General features: G+C 35.8%; 1 protein-coding gene across 4 annotated transcripts in view; it reads right to left on the reverse strand.

The window, feature by feature from the left end:
* Positions 1-1,106: 1,106 nt before the first annotated feature.
* Positions 1,107-18,055, reverse strand: part of IL13RA2 (interleukin 13 receptor subunit alpha 2) — an 85,833-nt gene continuing 68,884 nt past the window's right edge. For 3 of the 4 annotated variants that reach the window (XM_070606378.1, XM_070606376.1, XM_008509432.2), the window contains 9 exons: positions 12,914-13,040; positions 11,453-11,604; positions 10,239-10,392; positions 9,590-9,710; positions 7,696-7,880; positions 6,614-6,759; positions 5,070-5,214; positions 1,967-2,082; positions 1,107-1,217 (listed from right to left, as the gene is read on the reverse strand). In XM_070606378.1, the coding sequence (XP_070462479.1) occupies positions 1,167-1,217; positions 1,967-2,082; positions 5,070-5,214; positions 6,614-6,759; positions 7,696-7,880; positions 9,590-9,710; positions 10,239-10,392; positions 11,453-11,604; positions 12,914-13,007 (1,164 nt within the window). In that variant the 5' untranslated portion in view covers positions 13,008-13,040 and the 3' untranslated portion in view covers positions 1,107-1,166. Of the gene's footprint in view, positions 1,218-1,966; positions 2,083-5,069; positions 5,215-6,613; positions 6,760-7,695; positions 7,881-9,589; positions 9,711-10,238; positions 10,393-11,452; positions 11,605-12,913; positions 13,041-13,331; positions 13,441-18,055 lie in introns of those variants that run through there. The other variant, XM_070606375.1, reaches the window with a different exon arrangement.

The following is an 18,055-nucleotide window of genomic DNA, read 5'->3' on the forward strand; positions in this document are numbered from 1 at the left end:
GATAGTATTCTGGTTTACACATCAGTTTTAGCTCTTTTCCCCCTTTTAGAGATAGATGATCAATGCCAACGATAGTCAAAGCTGTAGTTAGCCTGCCCATGGGCTTACCTCACTATATTATTTTAGTCTTTTTAATTCTAAAATATTGCTATATATATCACTGCTTCTCAAATTGAATGTGCAAATGAACCACCTGCAGATGTTGTTAAAATGCAGATTGCTAATTGAATAGGACTGGGTTAGGGTCTGAGATTCTGAATTCCTAATAAGCTCCAGGTAATGCCCTGGGAGCTTATCTGTGACCCACAGAATAGAACTACTCCAAATAATATTAAATAGAAATTGCTTCAAACTAAAACTTAGCTCTTGATTGTAATTTGCACGTCATAATTCCCTAAGTTTTAAAGCAACTATCTATACCTAGGTTGCCACATTCTCTCCCAGAGGTCAATTGTCAATTAATCAGGAGATTGGATGTACTTTTAAGAGGTTTCTTACTAATTTCAGAGGCTTGGGCCTTTTGGTCTCCAAACTTCAAAAAAAAAAAAAAGAAATCGCACCATCAGAAAGTAGGAAATGCTGCCTGCTAACTAGTATAAGAAACTCCCAACCTTTTACTGTGTAGTTTGTGACATCTGAATTTTTCAAATATGATCTCAAGTCATTTATTTTCAGCCTCTTAAGCTCTGCATTCCTCCCATCTTTTTCATGAAATGTGAAGCACACATTTAGACTATGAATGTATTTAAAACTTCTTGCTTCCTATTAATCCTCTCCACAGGTTACTTTTAAGGTCAAACAACCTTATTCATGGTGAATACTTTCATCTCAAGTACAATTTTTAAAAAACTAGAATCTCCTCTTCCAAGATTCGACAATATCTTTATAGTTTAGTGCAAGTTGTGAAATCACATTGTTTTTTAATACATCACTGAATAGAATGTGACCCACCCCTTGAATTCTCTATGTATAGCACTCTCGCCATGGATTAATGAGGAAAAAAATCTGTTAATAGAATCCAGAAAATGTACAACTACTTGAGGGTTTGAATACTCTTATGTCTATGTAAATATAGCAATATTTTTGAAATAAGATTTAGTCAACAGTTGGAGCAAAAATTCAATTTAATAAGACTCATATTTCATATTTGGCCGGAAATAATTGAGTCAACACTGTGTCTCCTGATGAGAAAAGACTTCTTTTTTTGTTTGAAAAGCCTGAAATTAAGAAAGAGCGCCATTATTAACAGTCATAATAACACAAACTATTTCACTTAGATTAATAACTCAGAGAAACAGGCAAAAAGCATTCAACAGAGAAAGTGAAACATTTCATACACATTCGCATTACTCTGTATTGTTAAAAGACTTGGCATTAAGATATTTTCTCCCAGTTACAATTCCTCCTTAAAGCCCAACCCATAGTGATCCCTCCATATTCTGAAATTCTATATTATCTGTACAACTCAAACAGCAATCATCTAAAAGCAACTCATAACGCAGGCTATATTTTGTTTATGGATTCCATCTCCCCCAACTAGAGTGTGAGCTCTTGGTGGGCAGGTAGCACGGTTTTTAGTTTTTATGACCTTTTGCCTGTGACACACCAGTGATATATTTCAGTCTATGTCCATTTTAAGCTATTCTTTCCTTTCTCCCAATCCTGCTTTTTTCCCATAACTCTTTCTTTATATTTTACTCTAATCTAGAGGTAAATAGTGTTTCATGTTCTAAGCATTATTCTTACAGTTCAACAAAAGTAAATCCACCCCCAAAATGTAGCTTTTTAGGGTTAAATTTTTAAATTAATGTATTTTCTGAAGACATCATTATAATCCGTACAACATCAATTGTACACTCACAGGGTGCAAGCAAAATTATAAAATATAGGTCCATCATTTCTAAATGCAGAACATTTTTTGTTATCTACTGTCTCAGACTAGACATCGTAATGTTATATAACTTACCGTTTTCAGTAAATCTTTTTGATTGTACAAAACCAGACAAGTTACTAATGAGACAAGTAATGAGATAAGTGCAAATGGTATCAGGAAAAATAACGAGGCTTTCTTCAATATGTCACCTAGGATTAAAAATCACAAAAAAATGGGAAGGGTTAGATGTTTACATTTATTTTTGAAAATGAATTATTTTATAAATAAACTAGTAAATGGTGAACTGAGTTAAATTCGGCAACTTCTGCCATATATATCAGTGCATATATACCATAGTTATGTTTGAGTGTAGTATTTTCATTTGTGTACTTTTTATATAGAACTGCTCTACTGAACTGTGATATCTCTTCATTTTACTTAGAAAAATAACTCTCCAAAGCCCAATTCTTATTTTCTCATATGATTTTGTTTAAAATTTGACCTTGTGAATTTTTCATAATAAATAAAATATTAGCCAAATGATTAGATAAGTGTCCTGTGTATCTCTTAACTCTCAGTAAATCAAATGTTTATATCATATCATATAATGCTGTAGTGAGCAAGAGCTGGTCTTCAATAAAAGTCCCTGTGTGAATAATAGAGCTAGTCTTTAAAGGTCATGTTTATAAAGTTGTCTCACATTCTAGAGACTAAAGAGAGGAGGTTTTTCTCCTCTTTTCAGGTTGAAGCTTTTTTTTCTTCTTGTCAAGAAGATTGGCTCTGAGCTAACAGCTGTTGCCAATCTTCCTCTTTTTTCTTCCTCCCCAAAGCCCCAGTACATAGTTGCATATCCTAGTTGGAAGTCATTCTAGTTTTTCTATGTGGGATGCCACCACAGCATGGCTTGATGAGTGGTGTGTAGACCCGTGCCCAGGATCTGAACCAGCGAACCCCAGGCTGCCCTTGAAGAGGAGTGCATGAACTTAACCACTCAGCCACAGGGCCAGCCCCTAGGTTGAAGTTTTAATGGTTGTTCTGCATAGCAAGAAATGAGCAATCACTAGACAAACTTAAAAAGTAGACAAAGCTTATCTTTCCAAAACTAGTATCTTCCACTTGTTTTGAAGCATTATAGAGCATCTTGAATCCTAGATCCAGATCTACACTAAAACCTACACCCAACGAACACAGGGATACATATATCTTCTCGAATTAGTGTTTTTCTGTTCTTTGGAACATGATGTAGTCTATACAGAAATCGAAATATAGTGATGTACAATGTTATAAACTAATGTTACCAAAAAAACCTACACCCAACCCCACCTTTTTCTTTCTCTATTCCCTAAGCATCTTATTTTCTGCTGGAAAATTACCAAATTCATATGCTCAGCTCAATTAAGATTTGCAAGCATATAATCCAGAGAAGTGACTAGCAATATTAAGGTTTTTTGCATGCAAAATTAACAGTGGGAAAGCAGACTTTTTTCCTGAGGTTCCAGCTCCTTTCCCTATACATAGAGTCAATCCTGAAACAGATATATTTTCATTTCCAAAAAAATTTTCCGTTTTTCTATAACTTGAAACATCCAATAAGAAATGTACTAAAGAACTCAGACCACATGCATTTCAGGAAATTCTTTGTTCATAATCTCAAAGTTATTAAGTTTCCACCAAGAGATACCAATCAGGGCAAAAGAAATCTGTCATCAATATCACTTAATATTATATGTAAAATACATAAAAAGATGTATATTTTGAGGATGTAGCTAAAAACTCACCATACCACTTTATGCATTGACTAAGGACAAGATATAATTCAAGACATGACTTTCTCAATGTCAGTTCCACAGAGTCTCTAGTTTTCTTTTTTTTATTTTTGAGGAAGATTAGCCCTGAGCTAACATCTGCTGCCAATACTCCTCTTTTTGCTGAGGAAGACTGGCCCTGAGCTAACATCGTGCCCATCTTCCTCTACTTTATACGTGGGACGCCTACCACAGCATGGCGTGCCAAGCGGTGCCATGTCCGCACCCAGGATCCTAACTGGCCAACCCCGGGCCGCCAAGAAACGGAATGTGCGAACTTAACTGCTGTGCCACCGGGCCAGCCCCTCTAGTTTTCTTACAGTGGTGACAAAAACAGAAACATGGAGCCAGTAAGTGTTCTTTCTGATTTCATGTATTTCTTGGTTAACTGAGTTCTTCCTCTCTCTGCCTAAGTTTTCTCCATAGCCCTTAGTGATTATATGACACATTGGCCTGTTTGTTTATTGCCTATCTCTATTCCACTTGGGAATAAAATATAAATTCTGTGAGGACAGGGATTTTTTTTACTACTGTATCTCAAATGCCTGAAAATGTCTGCCATACGGTAGGTACTAAATAAATATTTCAAGAATGAAACAGAACAATGATACCACTATATTAATAGGAAGATAATTAATAGGAAGGCAATAGTCAAACGGGGATTCCATTATAATGGAGCAACATGAAAGGAGATTAATGGTTGATAGAAATGCCATTATCTGTCTGTATGTACATCTGTATGTGTATTTATGTATCTATATACCTGAAAGAGCAATGCTGAGTTAATTTCCTTAAATTTCAAACAATTATTAGGAATTTACATTAATAAGGCTAACATACTGTGAAGCACAATAATATTTTGTCTCATTATCAAGACTTTTTAGTTTATATTGCTATTTAGTTGAAATATGTCTTTTATCACTATTCACTTTAAATCAGTGTTGGAAGTGAATGGAATATGCATTTTACTAATGGTGACATATTAATCAGAAAAATATTCATTAGGCACAGTAGTAGAGACTCAAAGTAATTGTATGTTGGCCTATCCTTGCCATAAGATTTCTTTTCCCTTGAAAATTGAAAGCATAGGAAAATATTGATTAAAATAGGCTCCCCTCAAAAAGAACTAGCATATTCTCTTTATTGACAGAAAAGCAAGAATGATGATAATAGAACTATAACAAGACTCAAACTAATTTAACTCCTCCTAGTGAAAACTGAATATTCGATTTTCCATAAATCTATGTTTGATTGAGGTGCTTGCTAATTTATATTGTCTATAGACTATATGCAAGAGCCTTTTGATTTCCATAATTACAAAATACACTGAAAGAAAATTAATTTTGCTAGCAAATAGCTCGTTATTTAGTTACTGTTCTTTTATCTCATACCATTCCAGCATTGTTCATCACTCCACTCACTCCAAATTCCATCATCTGAGCAATAAATATTCACTTTGCTTCTTACTAAAAAGCATAATCGTTTGCTTTCATTTGATGTTCTTGCAATGTATATTTCATTTTCAACTGTGGTAGTCTGAAAGCCAAGGAAAAAATAAGATGCTATTATTTGGTCTAATTGCAGCTAGACAGATCCCGTTTGATTTGTCACTTTCAAAGTGGGTTTTGCTACATAAAATATATGCATCAAATGTCTAGAAAGGTATATACCAAAATCCTAACAGTGATTATCTCTCTTTATGGTGGATTATTTTTTTCATTTTTTCTTCTCTTACCTATATTTTTAAATTTTTCTATAGTGATAATGGATCACTTGAAGTAAAGGGCACATGCGACAGGACAAAATTCCTAGGTAGCTTTGTTGTTTATGACACCCAGTATTTGGATTAATGTCAAATTTCCCAGATTGCATAAACTGAAATTGCTTCATACAGTGAGGTAGCAAAAAGAGCCATCATGTGAATGTTGTTTCTATGGAAACTATAGAGTTCATACACATAAAGCTTTTTTTTTTTCTTTTTCTTATTTTGGTTAACCACCATTAAGACCCACGTAACAGTGCTCAGGGCTTGGCATGAAACTACCCTTTCAGATATGAGAATACACAAAGCTAGATGATCTCAAAGAAAAACAAAATCACCAAAGCAACTGTTTCAGTTTTGCATTTCAAAGAGCTGAAGAGTATTTCTTATTCAAAATAACATCTTTTCTTTTGTTGTAACTCTTCTTGGGAACCAGCATACTATCGTATAGGTTAAAGTGGACTGGGAGTAAGATCTAGATTCTAGTTCTAGCTGTGTAACTTCATTGTAAGTCCATTCACTTCCTTGTGACTTGTAAATCAGTTCAACTCCCAATTCTCTCATCTGTATATGAAATGAACTGATTAGAATGAATGATTCACCTACTTGTCTCCACCACTGTCTAAGTTGGAAACCAATAAATAAAATTAACATATAACAATGTGGGGCTAAAGGCATCACCACACTGTTGGTGCTGGGAGGTAATCAGTCTTGCAACCATTGTCTCCTTCCCCACTTAGTCCCTCTTCCCCACTACTAGCAATTCTCAAGTAGCCCTGCCAGATTCTACTCTAATTTTGACCTGACGGTCGTTCCTCAAGAATTGGTTTTTATGTTTGTTTGTGTTTTTTGTTTTCTTTTTACCTGAGGCCTCTTTACAACCCATCTTATGCATGTGCTTAGCAAATTAACTTATTAACACAATATTGGAAACAAGTGACTAGATTATCTCTAAGGTCCTATGTAGTTTTAAAATTGGTGTGACTAATTACATTTTCAGACTGTAAGCGTCTTTCTTTATCCACTAGATTGCTTGGTTTTCTGGAAATTAAACTAAGGTACACGTCATGTTCTATTCCTCATGTGGATAGCAACTGATTTTGGTTCTCATGTTTGCTATTTTATTTAAAAAGTTATGTTTATGATTTTCCCAAATAAATGCAATATTCATACCACCCAGGTAGTATCATCTTCTGTGAACTTGATTTCATAAATGAAACACTTTGCTGGAATGGGTCCTCTAGGCATGTTCCATTTCAGGCTAATGTCCTCTGAACTCTTCACAATGAGACTAAGGTAGTCTGGTGGCAAAGGTTTAACTGAAAAGCAAAAGGAAACAATTTCAACACAGAAATTACTGAGGTTCAGCAGTAGCCCTAATCAAAAGCTAGGGATACCTAGTAACAGAAGCCTCCAGGATAAATCAGGCAGCTCAAGACTATTCTCTACAATGTAAATTAAAATCAAAGTTGCTTGCCAACCAAGATTAGTTTGAGAAACTTGGTTATTTTGGAAACTCAATTTCCAGTAAGTCACATACTGACAATTATTTAAGCCTAAGAGAGAAGTCAGAAGATCAAGATCATTACAGTCATTTTTCCATTTTGTAGCATTAGAAACAACTACCACAACCATTACTACTACTATTTTTGTCAACAGCCAACTTATTTAGAACTTACGACATGTCAGGCACTGAACCAGAAATGTTACATCATAAACTCTTTCATGTCTCAAAATTTAATCTATGAAGTGGTCCTCTATTACCTGCATTTTATTGATAAGAAACCTGAAACAGATGTTAAAAGTAACTTGCCCAAAGTCATACAGCTGGAAAGTGGTAAATCCAAGATTTAGACTCAGGTATGGTTGACTCTAAAACCTGTTAGAACTGTTAGAACTGAGAACACAGAGTCAGAAAATACCCAACCATTTGCCTATTGAGCTCCCAGGTCTCAATAGGCAAATTCCATAATTACTCCATCACTAACACTAGATAAAAATAGTATGTAGCAGACCAACTCTTTGAAGCTGGGAAATAATTGTGAGTTCTAAATGAAAACAACACTTTATCCTTCACTCAATTCCTTATCTTCTATACTTTTATATTTAACAAGAGCTTCCTTGTGTGCTCTATTGGCCCTCATTCTTCTGGCTTTGCATTTCGGTAGGTATCTCTATCTCCATCTCTTCTCTTCCAGGTGGTTGTAAATGGTTCTGGTTCTAAACCAGAAACATTTTGAAGTTGTTTACCTCACCTATATTTTGAAGCTGAAAAATGAAATAGCTGGGTCTGATAGGCTCGGATTCTGATGATCCATTAACACAGATGTAGAAATCTTTATAGTCTGATGACTCCAAATAGGGAAACCTGCATCCAATATTTTTTCCATTAACCTTGATGTAATCAGCACACTGTAATGCATGGTGCAAGCCCTCATACCTGTAAAAAGAATTATTGTAAGAATTGTGTTTACCAATATCTCCCAGTATCATGGCGCTCAATTTTCAATTATCTTAAGATACCAAGTGAATAAAAAATTATTTAATAACATGCAATATTTACTGAGCACCAACTATGTGCCAGATTCTATGATAAGTGCTAGAGAAACAATAGTAAGGAAAGTAGACATAGTCCAGGATTTCATGAAGCTTCCAATCTGGTGAGAGTCTTTACAAAATTCAAAGACAAGGCAAGGATTCTTACTCATCTACTTAGGTTATGCTGACTCACCAACAGGATTTGTGAAGCGGAAAACAATTCCTACTAAGAAAAACTGGGATTTATATAGATAATCTTGGATAATACTACCTTTTTTACATTGTACTGGAGAAAGCAGATTTAAAAGCAGACTTACAAAATACTATTATGTATAATAAAACGAATGAAAGTCCTCTGAGGACACAATACACAGCAAAAGATAAACCTCAGAAAAGACAATGAGGAGGTCAAAAAGAAAAAGATGAGCCGTTTGGCAAGTAAATATCTAATTTCCCATTCTCCTAGACAAGAAATGTTGCCATATAATTGGAAGTTAACCTCTTCCCAGTAATAAAACTAGTGGGAATTAAGGGGGATTTCCCAAGCAACAAATGCCTGTTTATTTTCCTAAAGAATAGCTTGCAACGCAAAATGTGACATAACCTGTAAAAGTAGCCAAAATTCCTTTTGTAGTGAGGCCAATCTAGCAGCTGGTAAGGTGCTTGTACAAGTCTCTGGACTCTACTGAATTCACTTTATGCCAAGTATTTACTTTAGGCAGAGTTTGCAGAATTGTAGTCTATTTGTTACTTCACCTGATTAGACTTTGAAAGACTTGAATTCTAGGGTGGACTTTACACAGGTTTACTTTGTGCCAACGGGAAGTCTCATGGTACCCTTATTTTCCAGTCTCTAAAATGTTAATATTTTTCCCTCACTACTTTAGTAAGGTGAGAATAAAGTATGTTAGACATGACCTACAATGTATAAGAGGGCACGAACTTTGTCTTATTCACACTTTTGTCTTTTTTATCTAGAACAGTGCCTGGCACTTAATAATTGCTTAATATTTGTTGAATTAATGAACAAATAATTTAGACCTTAGAAATTGACCCATCCAATTCCAGATGAGGAAACTGAGATTGCAAAAAGGGAAATTGCTTGCCCAAGACCACCAGTTTAAATGATGGCAGACCAGGGACCAGAACCCAGTTCTAAGGATTGTTATTAGTTTATACCTTATCACTTATATGATTTTCTAAAGGAAAATGCCATGATAATTTGGGCCTGAAACTCAGAAAGAGTAACTGTGTCCTTCATTGGCTTCTGTTATTTATTAAATGCATAAATTCTGATACTTACCTATCAATTTATCAATGCTATCATCATTTTTAGGTTATAACTGCTTAGGTTATAACTCCATCTATATAAAGGATACAAAATATAATCCAGTACAGAATCAGTGATTGCATTCTTTATATCACCCATAGAGTACTTTCCTACTTCCTTCTAACTCCCATTGAAAACCACAAATAACTGTAAACAACCTTCATCATAAATACAACTCTGAAAAATATAATGAATTTAATTTAGTGAAAATACAGTTACTTATACTTTGGATTAATTTTGATATTTTCCTAATATGAAATTCTTATTATAAAAATACTTACCAGTAAAACAAGTTGTAATTGGTATCAAAATGAACACCCATGCCAGATTTCCAAGAGCACAGCAAATCTTGCCAATTGTAATATATACAGTCCATATCCTGAATTTTAGTTCCCAGATTTCCTAAGGAATGAATGAATCGTGAATGTTTGAAAGGCATGGTGATGACTCATTTGGGAAATCACTATGCAATTTTGTTTCATTTCCTTTGACCTCTCCATTTCATTTAGCAATCAACATAATCAGGAATATTTCAAAAGAAAGTTGTTGGAAATCACTTCACTGTAAGTGAGGCATGCAAAATCAAAAACCTTTGAGTGCTCATTTACTGGTACTAGTGTAAGCATATGCAAAAGTACTAACTTAACAATTCTGGGATGCTCTGAGCAGTTGAGTAAATACTCACATACATATTTACTACTGTGACCCCAAAACTGGGAACTATATTAACGTAATAAGAGGTAGGTTTTGCCAAATGCATTTGCCGATTTAAAGAATTCAAAAAGGACAGTCACCCACTCCTAAGAAGGACTCTATTTTGTGCCACACTCTCAACTGTACATATAACCTGGTATATAAGAGTTAAGGGACTTATTCCTCATATGGATCATTCTAAAAGTATTAAATATGAAAAGAGAGCTTTGTTTTAACCTTGTAGTGATGTCCAATAAGTAACTTCTGCCCACGAGCTTTGAACTTCTGACCCATTTGTGCATTGCCCTGGCAGAAGTGTGCGTATCTTTGCTTCAACACCTTTGTTAAGGTCGAACCCATCTTTGTAGCATAGATTCTTAGTAATGATGGTCTGTTTGATAAACAGATGAGACAAAGTCAAGCTTAGAAACAGTAATGGCATCATCAGCCACAGTTAAGAAGGCTAAGAAGTCATTAATACTCTGGAGAGTTCACAATATCTAAGAAATTCCTGATGATTATCTGATACAATGCCCCAGATATATTTCTGGCAGAGCTCACTTCTGTATATGATGTCATTGATGAGTTCACTTGAATCTTAATATCTCATTCAAAAAACACAAAAAAAATCTACAAGAGAAAAAAGGCTTTATGGCAGAACTTGAGCTATAACCAGCTTGAACTCAAGAGATAGTTTTCACATACCATATACGTATTACATGACAAATGATTTATCACCTTTCAAATATCATATAAACTCTTCAGAAATCATATAAAGTAAGATCTTGGTGGTAACTGGGGAAAGCCAGATAAATTGTGGGCTCCTTGGAGGACTAAAATCAAATATCACTTATCCTTGTATTCCTGATACCTGGCAGACTGCCTGGCACAAAAAGTTACTTAATAAATATTTGATTTGAATTATCCCTCGAAGCTACCCAGCTGGATTAGGAAGGTAACAGAATGCCTTGTACGACAGAAATCTTTGAATAAACATGCCTGTTGACCATGTAATTAGTTAATAATACAATAAACTTCCAGTAAGCACTTACTACAATATATGCAAAGAACCATGCTGTGTTCTGTAGGGAGAGTACAAAGATAAATAAGGGTTGATTCCCACAGAGAAAAAGCTCACAGTCCAGTAGCATATATAAGACCCATATACAGGTATATAAGTAATTGTAAAATATGGTAAAATGTGTAAGTACTCTTCAAATCTACATTCCACTGGACCAAGTATTTTTTTTCCTATACTTCCAATGGTAGTCTTAATAATGGGTGGGGTGAAAATAGATGTGGCAGGATGCACAGCAGATAGCAACAGGCAAGGCAGCTTGCTATATCTTAATAATAGCTATTGAGATATGGCAATTAGAGTGGACGCTGACAGCAGGAATCACAAGAAAACTCCTAATCACTATGATATCACAAGTGCATGCTTTACTTACCTTCCAGTTTTCACTATCAATGTTTCGGTATTTTAATTCATATTCTACTGTGCATTCCTTAAAATTATCCAGAGACAGAGGACGTTGCCATTGCAAATAGAGATAACCTAAATATCCAGGATCTACTATCTCAAAGTCCTGAGGAGCATTAACTGAAACAAAATCAATAAAATATTTTTACTCTTTTCCAGTATCTTATGACAGAGATTGCTAAATCCAGATTACTCCCATATGTCCATCAATTATGAATGGATAAATAAGCTGTGGTACACCCATACAATGGAATAGTATTCAACCATAAGAATGAAGTACTGATACATGCTACAACATGGAAGAATCTTGAAAGCTTTATGCTAAGTGAAAGAAGCCAATAACAAAAGACCACATATTGTATGATTATATTTATATGAAATATCCAGAATAGGTAAATCCACAGAAACAAAGTCAATTAGTGGCTGCCACTAATTATGGCTTATGGCTAAGTGCTTTAAGAATTTGGAGAACAGGCAGATCTTGTTGGTCTATTCTGATTAATTGAATCCTCTAGCTTACTAAAGTTCAGAGCTATCCCTAGAGTATGGAAAACCAGGGCCACTCTTTGGAAGGACTCAAGAAAAAGTGACAGGCAGCTGAATAGAAAGATATCAGAACACAGCTCGTCTTATTTTGGGGGAGAGAGTAGTGGGAGGCAATGGCTCCCCCATCTGGTGATTTAAAAAGCAACAAAAATAAACAAATAATTCTATAAACTTTGCTGCTAGCAAATCTAGTAGTACTATAGTACTGCTCTCACGTTGCTTTTCTGCTAATAATTTCCTCTCATTTCTGCCCTGTTCATTTTAATACTTCACTTCATAATAATTACTGAGGTGAGGAAAAGAACCCACTGACAGAAATTGCGGCACAAATTATGATTTGGCATGGGACCCCCATGTACCAATGAAAAGAAGGTCCCTATCGAGGATGAAATGACAATCCTATTATTTCAACTCTTATAGTTAGAAATCTTTGTCAAACGCATTGTTCTAATTACCTTCTACAATAATAAAAGTTCATTAGATGCGATTTAATAATTCTGTAATTATTTTTAAATTTTAATTTAAATCTCTGTACATTTTTTCTTATTTATATAATTGTCTTAAAAGTTAAAGATACTAATTAAGGAAAATTTACAGTTAGTTGGGTACCAGGCAATGAAGTTCAGATAATTAATCTATTTTTTAGAAAAGACTATACAAAAAGGTATGGAAAGCATCTTTTAGTTTGGCTTTTATCCCACAAAATGTTTGTTATCATCAGTTACTTTATACATGAGACTGACTAGTAAGAATATATCTTTTCTGCATGGACTTCCTGAAATATTTCCAATAACAATCCATCTACTTGTTACGCATTTTCATAGGATAGGTTGAAAAGACAGTTAATATCTCCAACTTTAAAACTACTCCATTGTTGGTTTACCGTTTATCTCGGCGTTTGAAGACAAAGTAGAGCCAAATGCCATGCAAATAAGAAGGGTATAGAGGCATCTGCTATCCAAACGAGTGAGAGCCATTTCTCCAAGATTTAATATCTTGAAATTTCCACTCTAAGAAGAAAAAATATAATATTTTAACTTTATCTTACTTCAAATAACCAAATGACTAAATGTTATTAAAAGTACATTAGTCTTCGCATGGAAATTCTATGCTTGCTCGCTACCAAGAATTGAGAAAACTGTACCTTTAAACCATGGAAACAAGAAAAATCAAGTGTGGAACCAACATAATTGGAAAGGGAGGTTTCTAGTCTCACCCTTCTTATAAGAGTAAAAACAAAGCAAAACAAACAAAACTTGTATCCCTCTACCTCTCCCCCCCACCCCCCACCACACACATACTTTTCCACGCATCGCATGCTCTGACCAGTACAGGTTGGCTTCAAATAGCCTTCTGCCTGAAGACTGAGCCAGAGCCACCAGAGCGTGCTTATTGGTTCACAGGGGGCTTTATGACATCATTAGTCTCCATAGCAACCTCTCCCCTAGCAACAAAGAAAACACACTGATAGATACATATACTCTTTTCTGAGATTAAAAGTATTTGAAAGTTATCTGACTACTGAGAAAACTCAGAAATGACACAAAAGCCTCAGATAACTGAGAACTTTGCTTCATATCTTCATAAGAAATGTTAAATTATCATCTTCTGCTCTCCTATATGTTCCACTCTTCCCTGTATTTCCTGTATCAGTAAATGACATCATCATCTTCCCAATTGCCCGAGCCAGAAACCTGAGAGTCTTTCTCAAGTCCTCAGTCTCTCTTCCAATCTCTGCATTATCATTACCCCTTCCTCAGTTGAGGATCTCATCATCAGGGATCTCCTTATCCAGTCTTTCCTGTTTCCAAAACATTCTCTACACCACATACAGTAAGAATGACCTTTCTAAAGGACAAATCCAAACTTATCACCCCTTACTTAAAACAGCACTTCACTGCCACAAAATACAATTTAATCATCTTTTTATTTTTGAATAATATTGATTTTATGATCAAAACTTAAAGGATTCATGTATCCACATACCTACTTAATCAAAAAATACTCTCCTTTCAAAAAAAAATCACCACTCCCAGTTCTATACTTCTTTTTGAGTCTATATTCCCAGAACCAATAATTTCACAGGAAGTTAAGGATTAAAGGTCACTTATTCTAACATTCAGGGACTACCTTTCTTTTTTCCAACATAAATCAATTAGGCAGGACAGACCCTCTCTCCTTGCCCCACCATCGTTATCCTACCTGGTCCATCTGTAATGCTCTAATGTTGGTAAGCTCCCATTATTACATAATACAATCTTGGGATCAGACTGTTAGAGCCAGCAGGTATATTGTAGACAATGCTAGTCCAGTCCTCCTTTATATATTGGGAAGTAAAACTGAGACTTGCCCAAGATTACACAGCGAGTTAGTAACAGAGCTGGAAGTAGGACAGAGTTATGATTCCCAACCCAGTGCACTTCCACCCTAGCATGCTGGATCCCACACGTTTGACTCAGGATTATGAAAGCTTTTCCTCTGGGATTCCAGCACTTAAGTCTTCCTTCAAGTAGCTAGCCAGGCTGAATCAACACTGTGTCATTTTTGTCTATGTCTCATAAAATCATAAAAGATGTCATTTCTCTTACAGACATCCAATAAATCTCTCTCCTCAATTCCTCCTTCCCTGCTCACCAGCCCATTGCTGCCCTCTAAAGCATCTATAAGTAATAGGTTTGGTCAACAGAAGGCCACACATCTTCCACAGAGCTGATCTCATACATTGAGATGAACGCAGTAAGTCTGACAAAGAGAAATCCTTTCATTCTACCTATAAGGACTAAGACAATCAGGCTTCCCTTAAGATGCTCTCTCAGAGATCTTAAAATTTTCTCTCCCTTATCAATCTGTCCCTAAATATTTCATAGCATTCATAGCCCTGTGTCATGTGCAGCATAAATGCTAAGTAAAGAGTTAAAAATCACTTGCTTCTATTCTACTTATAGGCTACTGAAATTTGACTCGGGTTATCAAATAGTGTTTCCCGGATCAGTCCAACACATTCAAGCAAAGACAGGAAATGTGATAACTGGCTTCCTGAGTCACTTATCTATAAACCCACAAAAGGAGTTCCTGAATTACACCTAGGGTCCCACCTAGACTTTCTTACCCAAATGAACACGAAGACAATTCTTTCCTTGGCTTCTGGGTTATAGGCTTGTCACTAGTGCCATGAGGTGCTTTATATACTATATGGTTACCAGGAAGGACAGAGTTTTTCAAAAGAGGGGAAGGGACCTGAAGAGAAAGGGAAGATGGGGGATAGAAAGGCAGACATACGGAATTTGAAACAGTTTCTGAAATACTCCCCACTCCAAGGCCACAGTTAACAACTATTCATCTGGTCTTAACTCCTTATTTTGAAAAATGAAGAAATACCCAGCAAGGAAGGTGAGTTGTGCAAGGTCACACAACTTATTGGTGGCAGAGGTAGGACTGAAAACCAGCTCTCTTGAACCCTTTTCACTGACTAGCAAATAAATTTTCTTCTTATAAGGAGTCTATCTTGCACCTATAATACCAGAAGCCTCCCCGGGAATCTTCCTCAACCTACTGTCACCACCCAAACCATCAACTCTACCACATAGTTTTACCATCACGACATTCTTGGCAGAGTAATAATTCAATAAACATTCACTGGGCACCTATATTTTTTGCCAGACACTATTTCAGCTAAATCTTGTCTAAGACACAAGATGCGAGTGATGAGTCATAATGTCTGTATTAATAATAATATTTCCTACTATTTATTCAGTTTATGCACTTTACATGCATTATTTCATATAATATTCATAGTCAGCCTTGGGCGTATGTACTATTTTTATTACCATTTTAAAGATCAGAAGCAGAAACATAGTAAAATTCAACAAATTCCCACAAGTCACACTGATCATAAATGGCGAAGCTTACATTTGAATCCAGACAGTCTAGTACCAGAGTCCTCGATGATAACCACTATAACTAGCATTTTCCACGCCTAAGATCAATGTGGAGGGCAGCCTCCTGTTTCTACCCAATCAGTTTCACACAACACTATTGCTTAGACAGTTTCCCACTGAGAATCTCCTTTGGAATGGCAGGCCTAAAGCTATTTCCTGTTTTCAGCCTCAATTCCCCACCTTCTCAAAGCCATGCTACATAATCTCTTCATTCTAAGAGTTGGCTGGGATAATCCTTGCATTATTGGAGAACGTCCAGGTACTTACCAATAATATGGTTTCTCAAGAAATGGATTATCATAGGCAATTATCACAGGCCTTCTATTTTTCTCTTCTCCACTTTAGAGGCATTAATTAGAATCTCTAATACTTCCCTTCCTGTCTGATAATAAGGCACACTGAAAAAATTATATAGCTGTTCCCGAAATAGCCAGCAGGCCAGGATCCAAACCTGTGAACCCCAGGCCGCTGTAGTGGAGCCCGCAAACTTAACCACTATGCCACTGGCCAGCCCCTGATCTTTGTCTTAATAACAATAATTTCTTGCATTTTCTTAGTTTTTTATAGTTTACAAATAATTTATTGAATTATTTTAACAAATCTATAGGTGTATAAAGTTAGTATTGCATATCTACAGTCAGTAACATTGGAGCTTAGAGAAGTGATGTGATTTGTACAAGATCCCACAGCTGGCAAAATCCATACTGAAAGGAATGGTAAAAGAAGTAAGGGGCAATAAAAGGTTGCAAGACTAAGAATGCAGTCGCTTACATAATACAGTTTTGTAGAAAAGTTCCTTCTCTACCTTAACAAAGAAAAAAAAGATTCTTCCAAAGTATCTGAAATGACCTCAGGTTCTTGTTTTGTTTGTAAAGGTAGTGACTAAGTTGCAGAAAAAATAATTATTTATTAGAAAATGATGAATGGAGTTTTGCAACATCACTAAAGTGACTTCTAAAAAAACCACCCCAAAGAAGTATGGCCATGTTATTTCTGCTGCCATTAGATAAAAAGAAAGATTAGGGGCTGGCCCCATGGCGGAGTGATTTAGTTCGTGCGCTCCGCTTTGGCAGCCCGGGGTTTCGCTGGTTCGGATCCTGGGCGCGGACGTGGCTTCCCTCGTCAGGTCATGCTAAGGTGGCGTCCCATATAGCACAACCAGAGACACTCACAACTAGAATATACAACTGTGTGCTGGGGGGCTTTGGGGAGAAGAAGAAAAAAAAGAAGAAGAAGAAGATTGGCAACAGTTGTTAGCTCAGGTGCCAATCTTAAAAAAAAATTAGTGTTATAAAATTTGATACTTTCCATTCACATTATTTAAAATATCTAAAAACATCAGCCAAAGCAATTATAATAGGACTTGGAGAAAAAGAAAACGGGAAAATAGAGAAGAAGTAGAGCTTGAGGAGAATAAAATGGAAAAGAGGGGTAACTGCAAAAGCTTAAATGTCATCTGTGGGTGAAATGATAAATTTAGAAAGTCTTACATGAGAAGGCATTGAGTAGGAGATCTGGACTCTAGCACCAACTTTGCCAGGGGATTTAGAAAATGATAATAATAGGGACTATAGTTTATTAAGCTCTTACCAGGCATTAAGCTCTGTGCCAGATGCTTGATATAGAGTAGCACCTTTAAGTCTCACAAACATTGCTAGTTACTACTATCATTATCCCAGTATTACAAATGAGTCGTATGAGGCTTAGAAAATGTAAGCAAATTACTGAAGGTCATACAACTTAAGCAAGATAAGATATGTAAATCTGATTCTAAAAGATAATGCTCCTTTTAACATATAATACTGTCTTTCAACTAACCTCACTTTAGTGAAGCTCAACTTCCTCTCATACAGGTTATCCCTGGGATATCATTCTGTTTCATCAGTTAATCTGCTGTGTATCAGTCCACGGTTTTAGGATGTGACTCAAAAGCACTGGCTTGCTGAATAACTAATCTTGTTTCAAGGAGACCATCCAACATATGCAAATGTCTATTCATAGCTCTCTGGAGTATAGCCATGACTCAGCATCATAATCAGCACCTCTGGAACCTGCCAGATCTTGAGGCCTGACAAAATGTTGAGATC

This window comes from Equus przewalskii, chromosome X (assembly GCF_037783145.1).
Source record: "Equus przewalskii isolate Varuska chromosome X, EquPr2, whole genome shotgun sequence".
Lineage (NCBI taxonomy): Eukaryota > Metazoa > Chordata > Mammalia > Perissodactyla > Equidae > Equus > Equus przewalskii.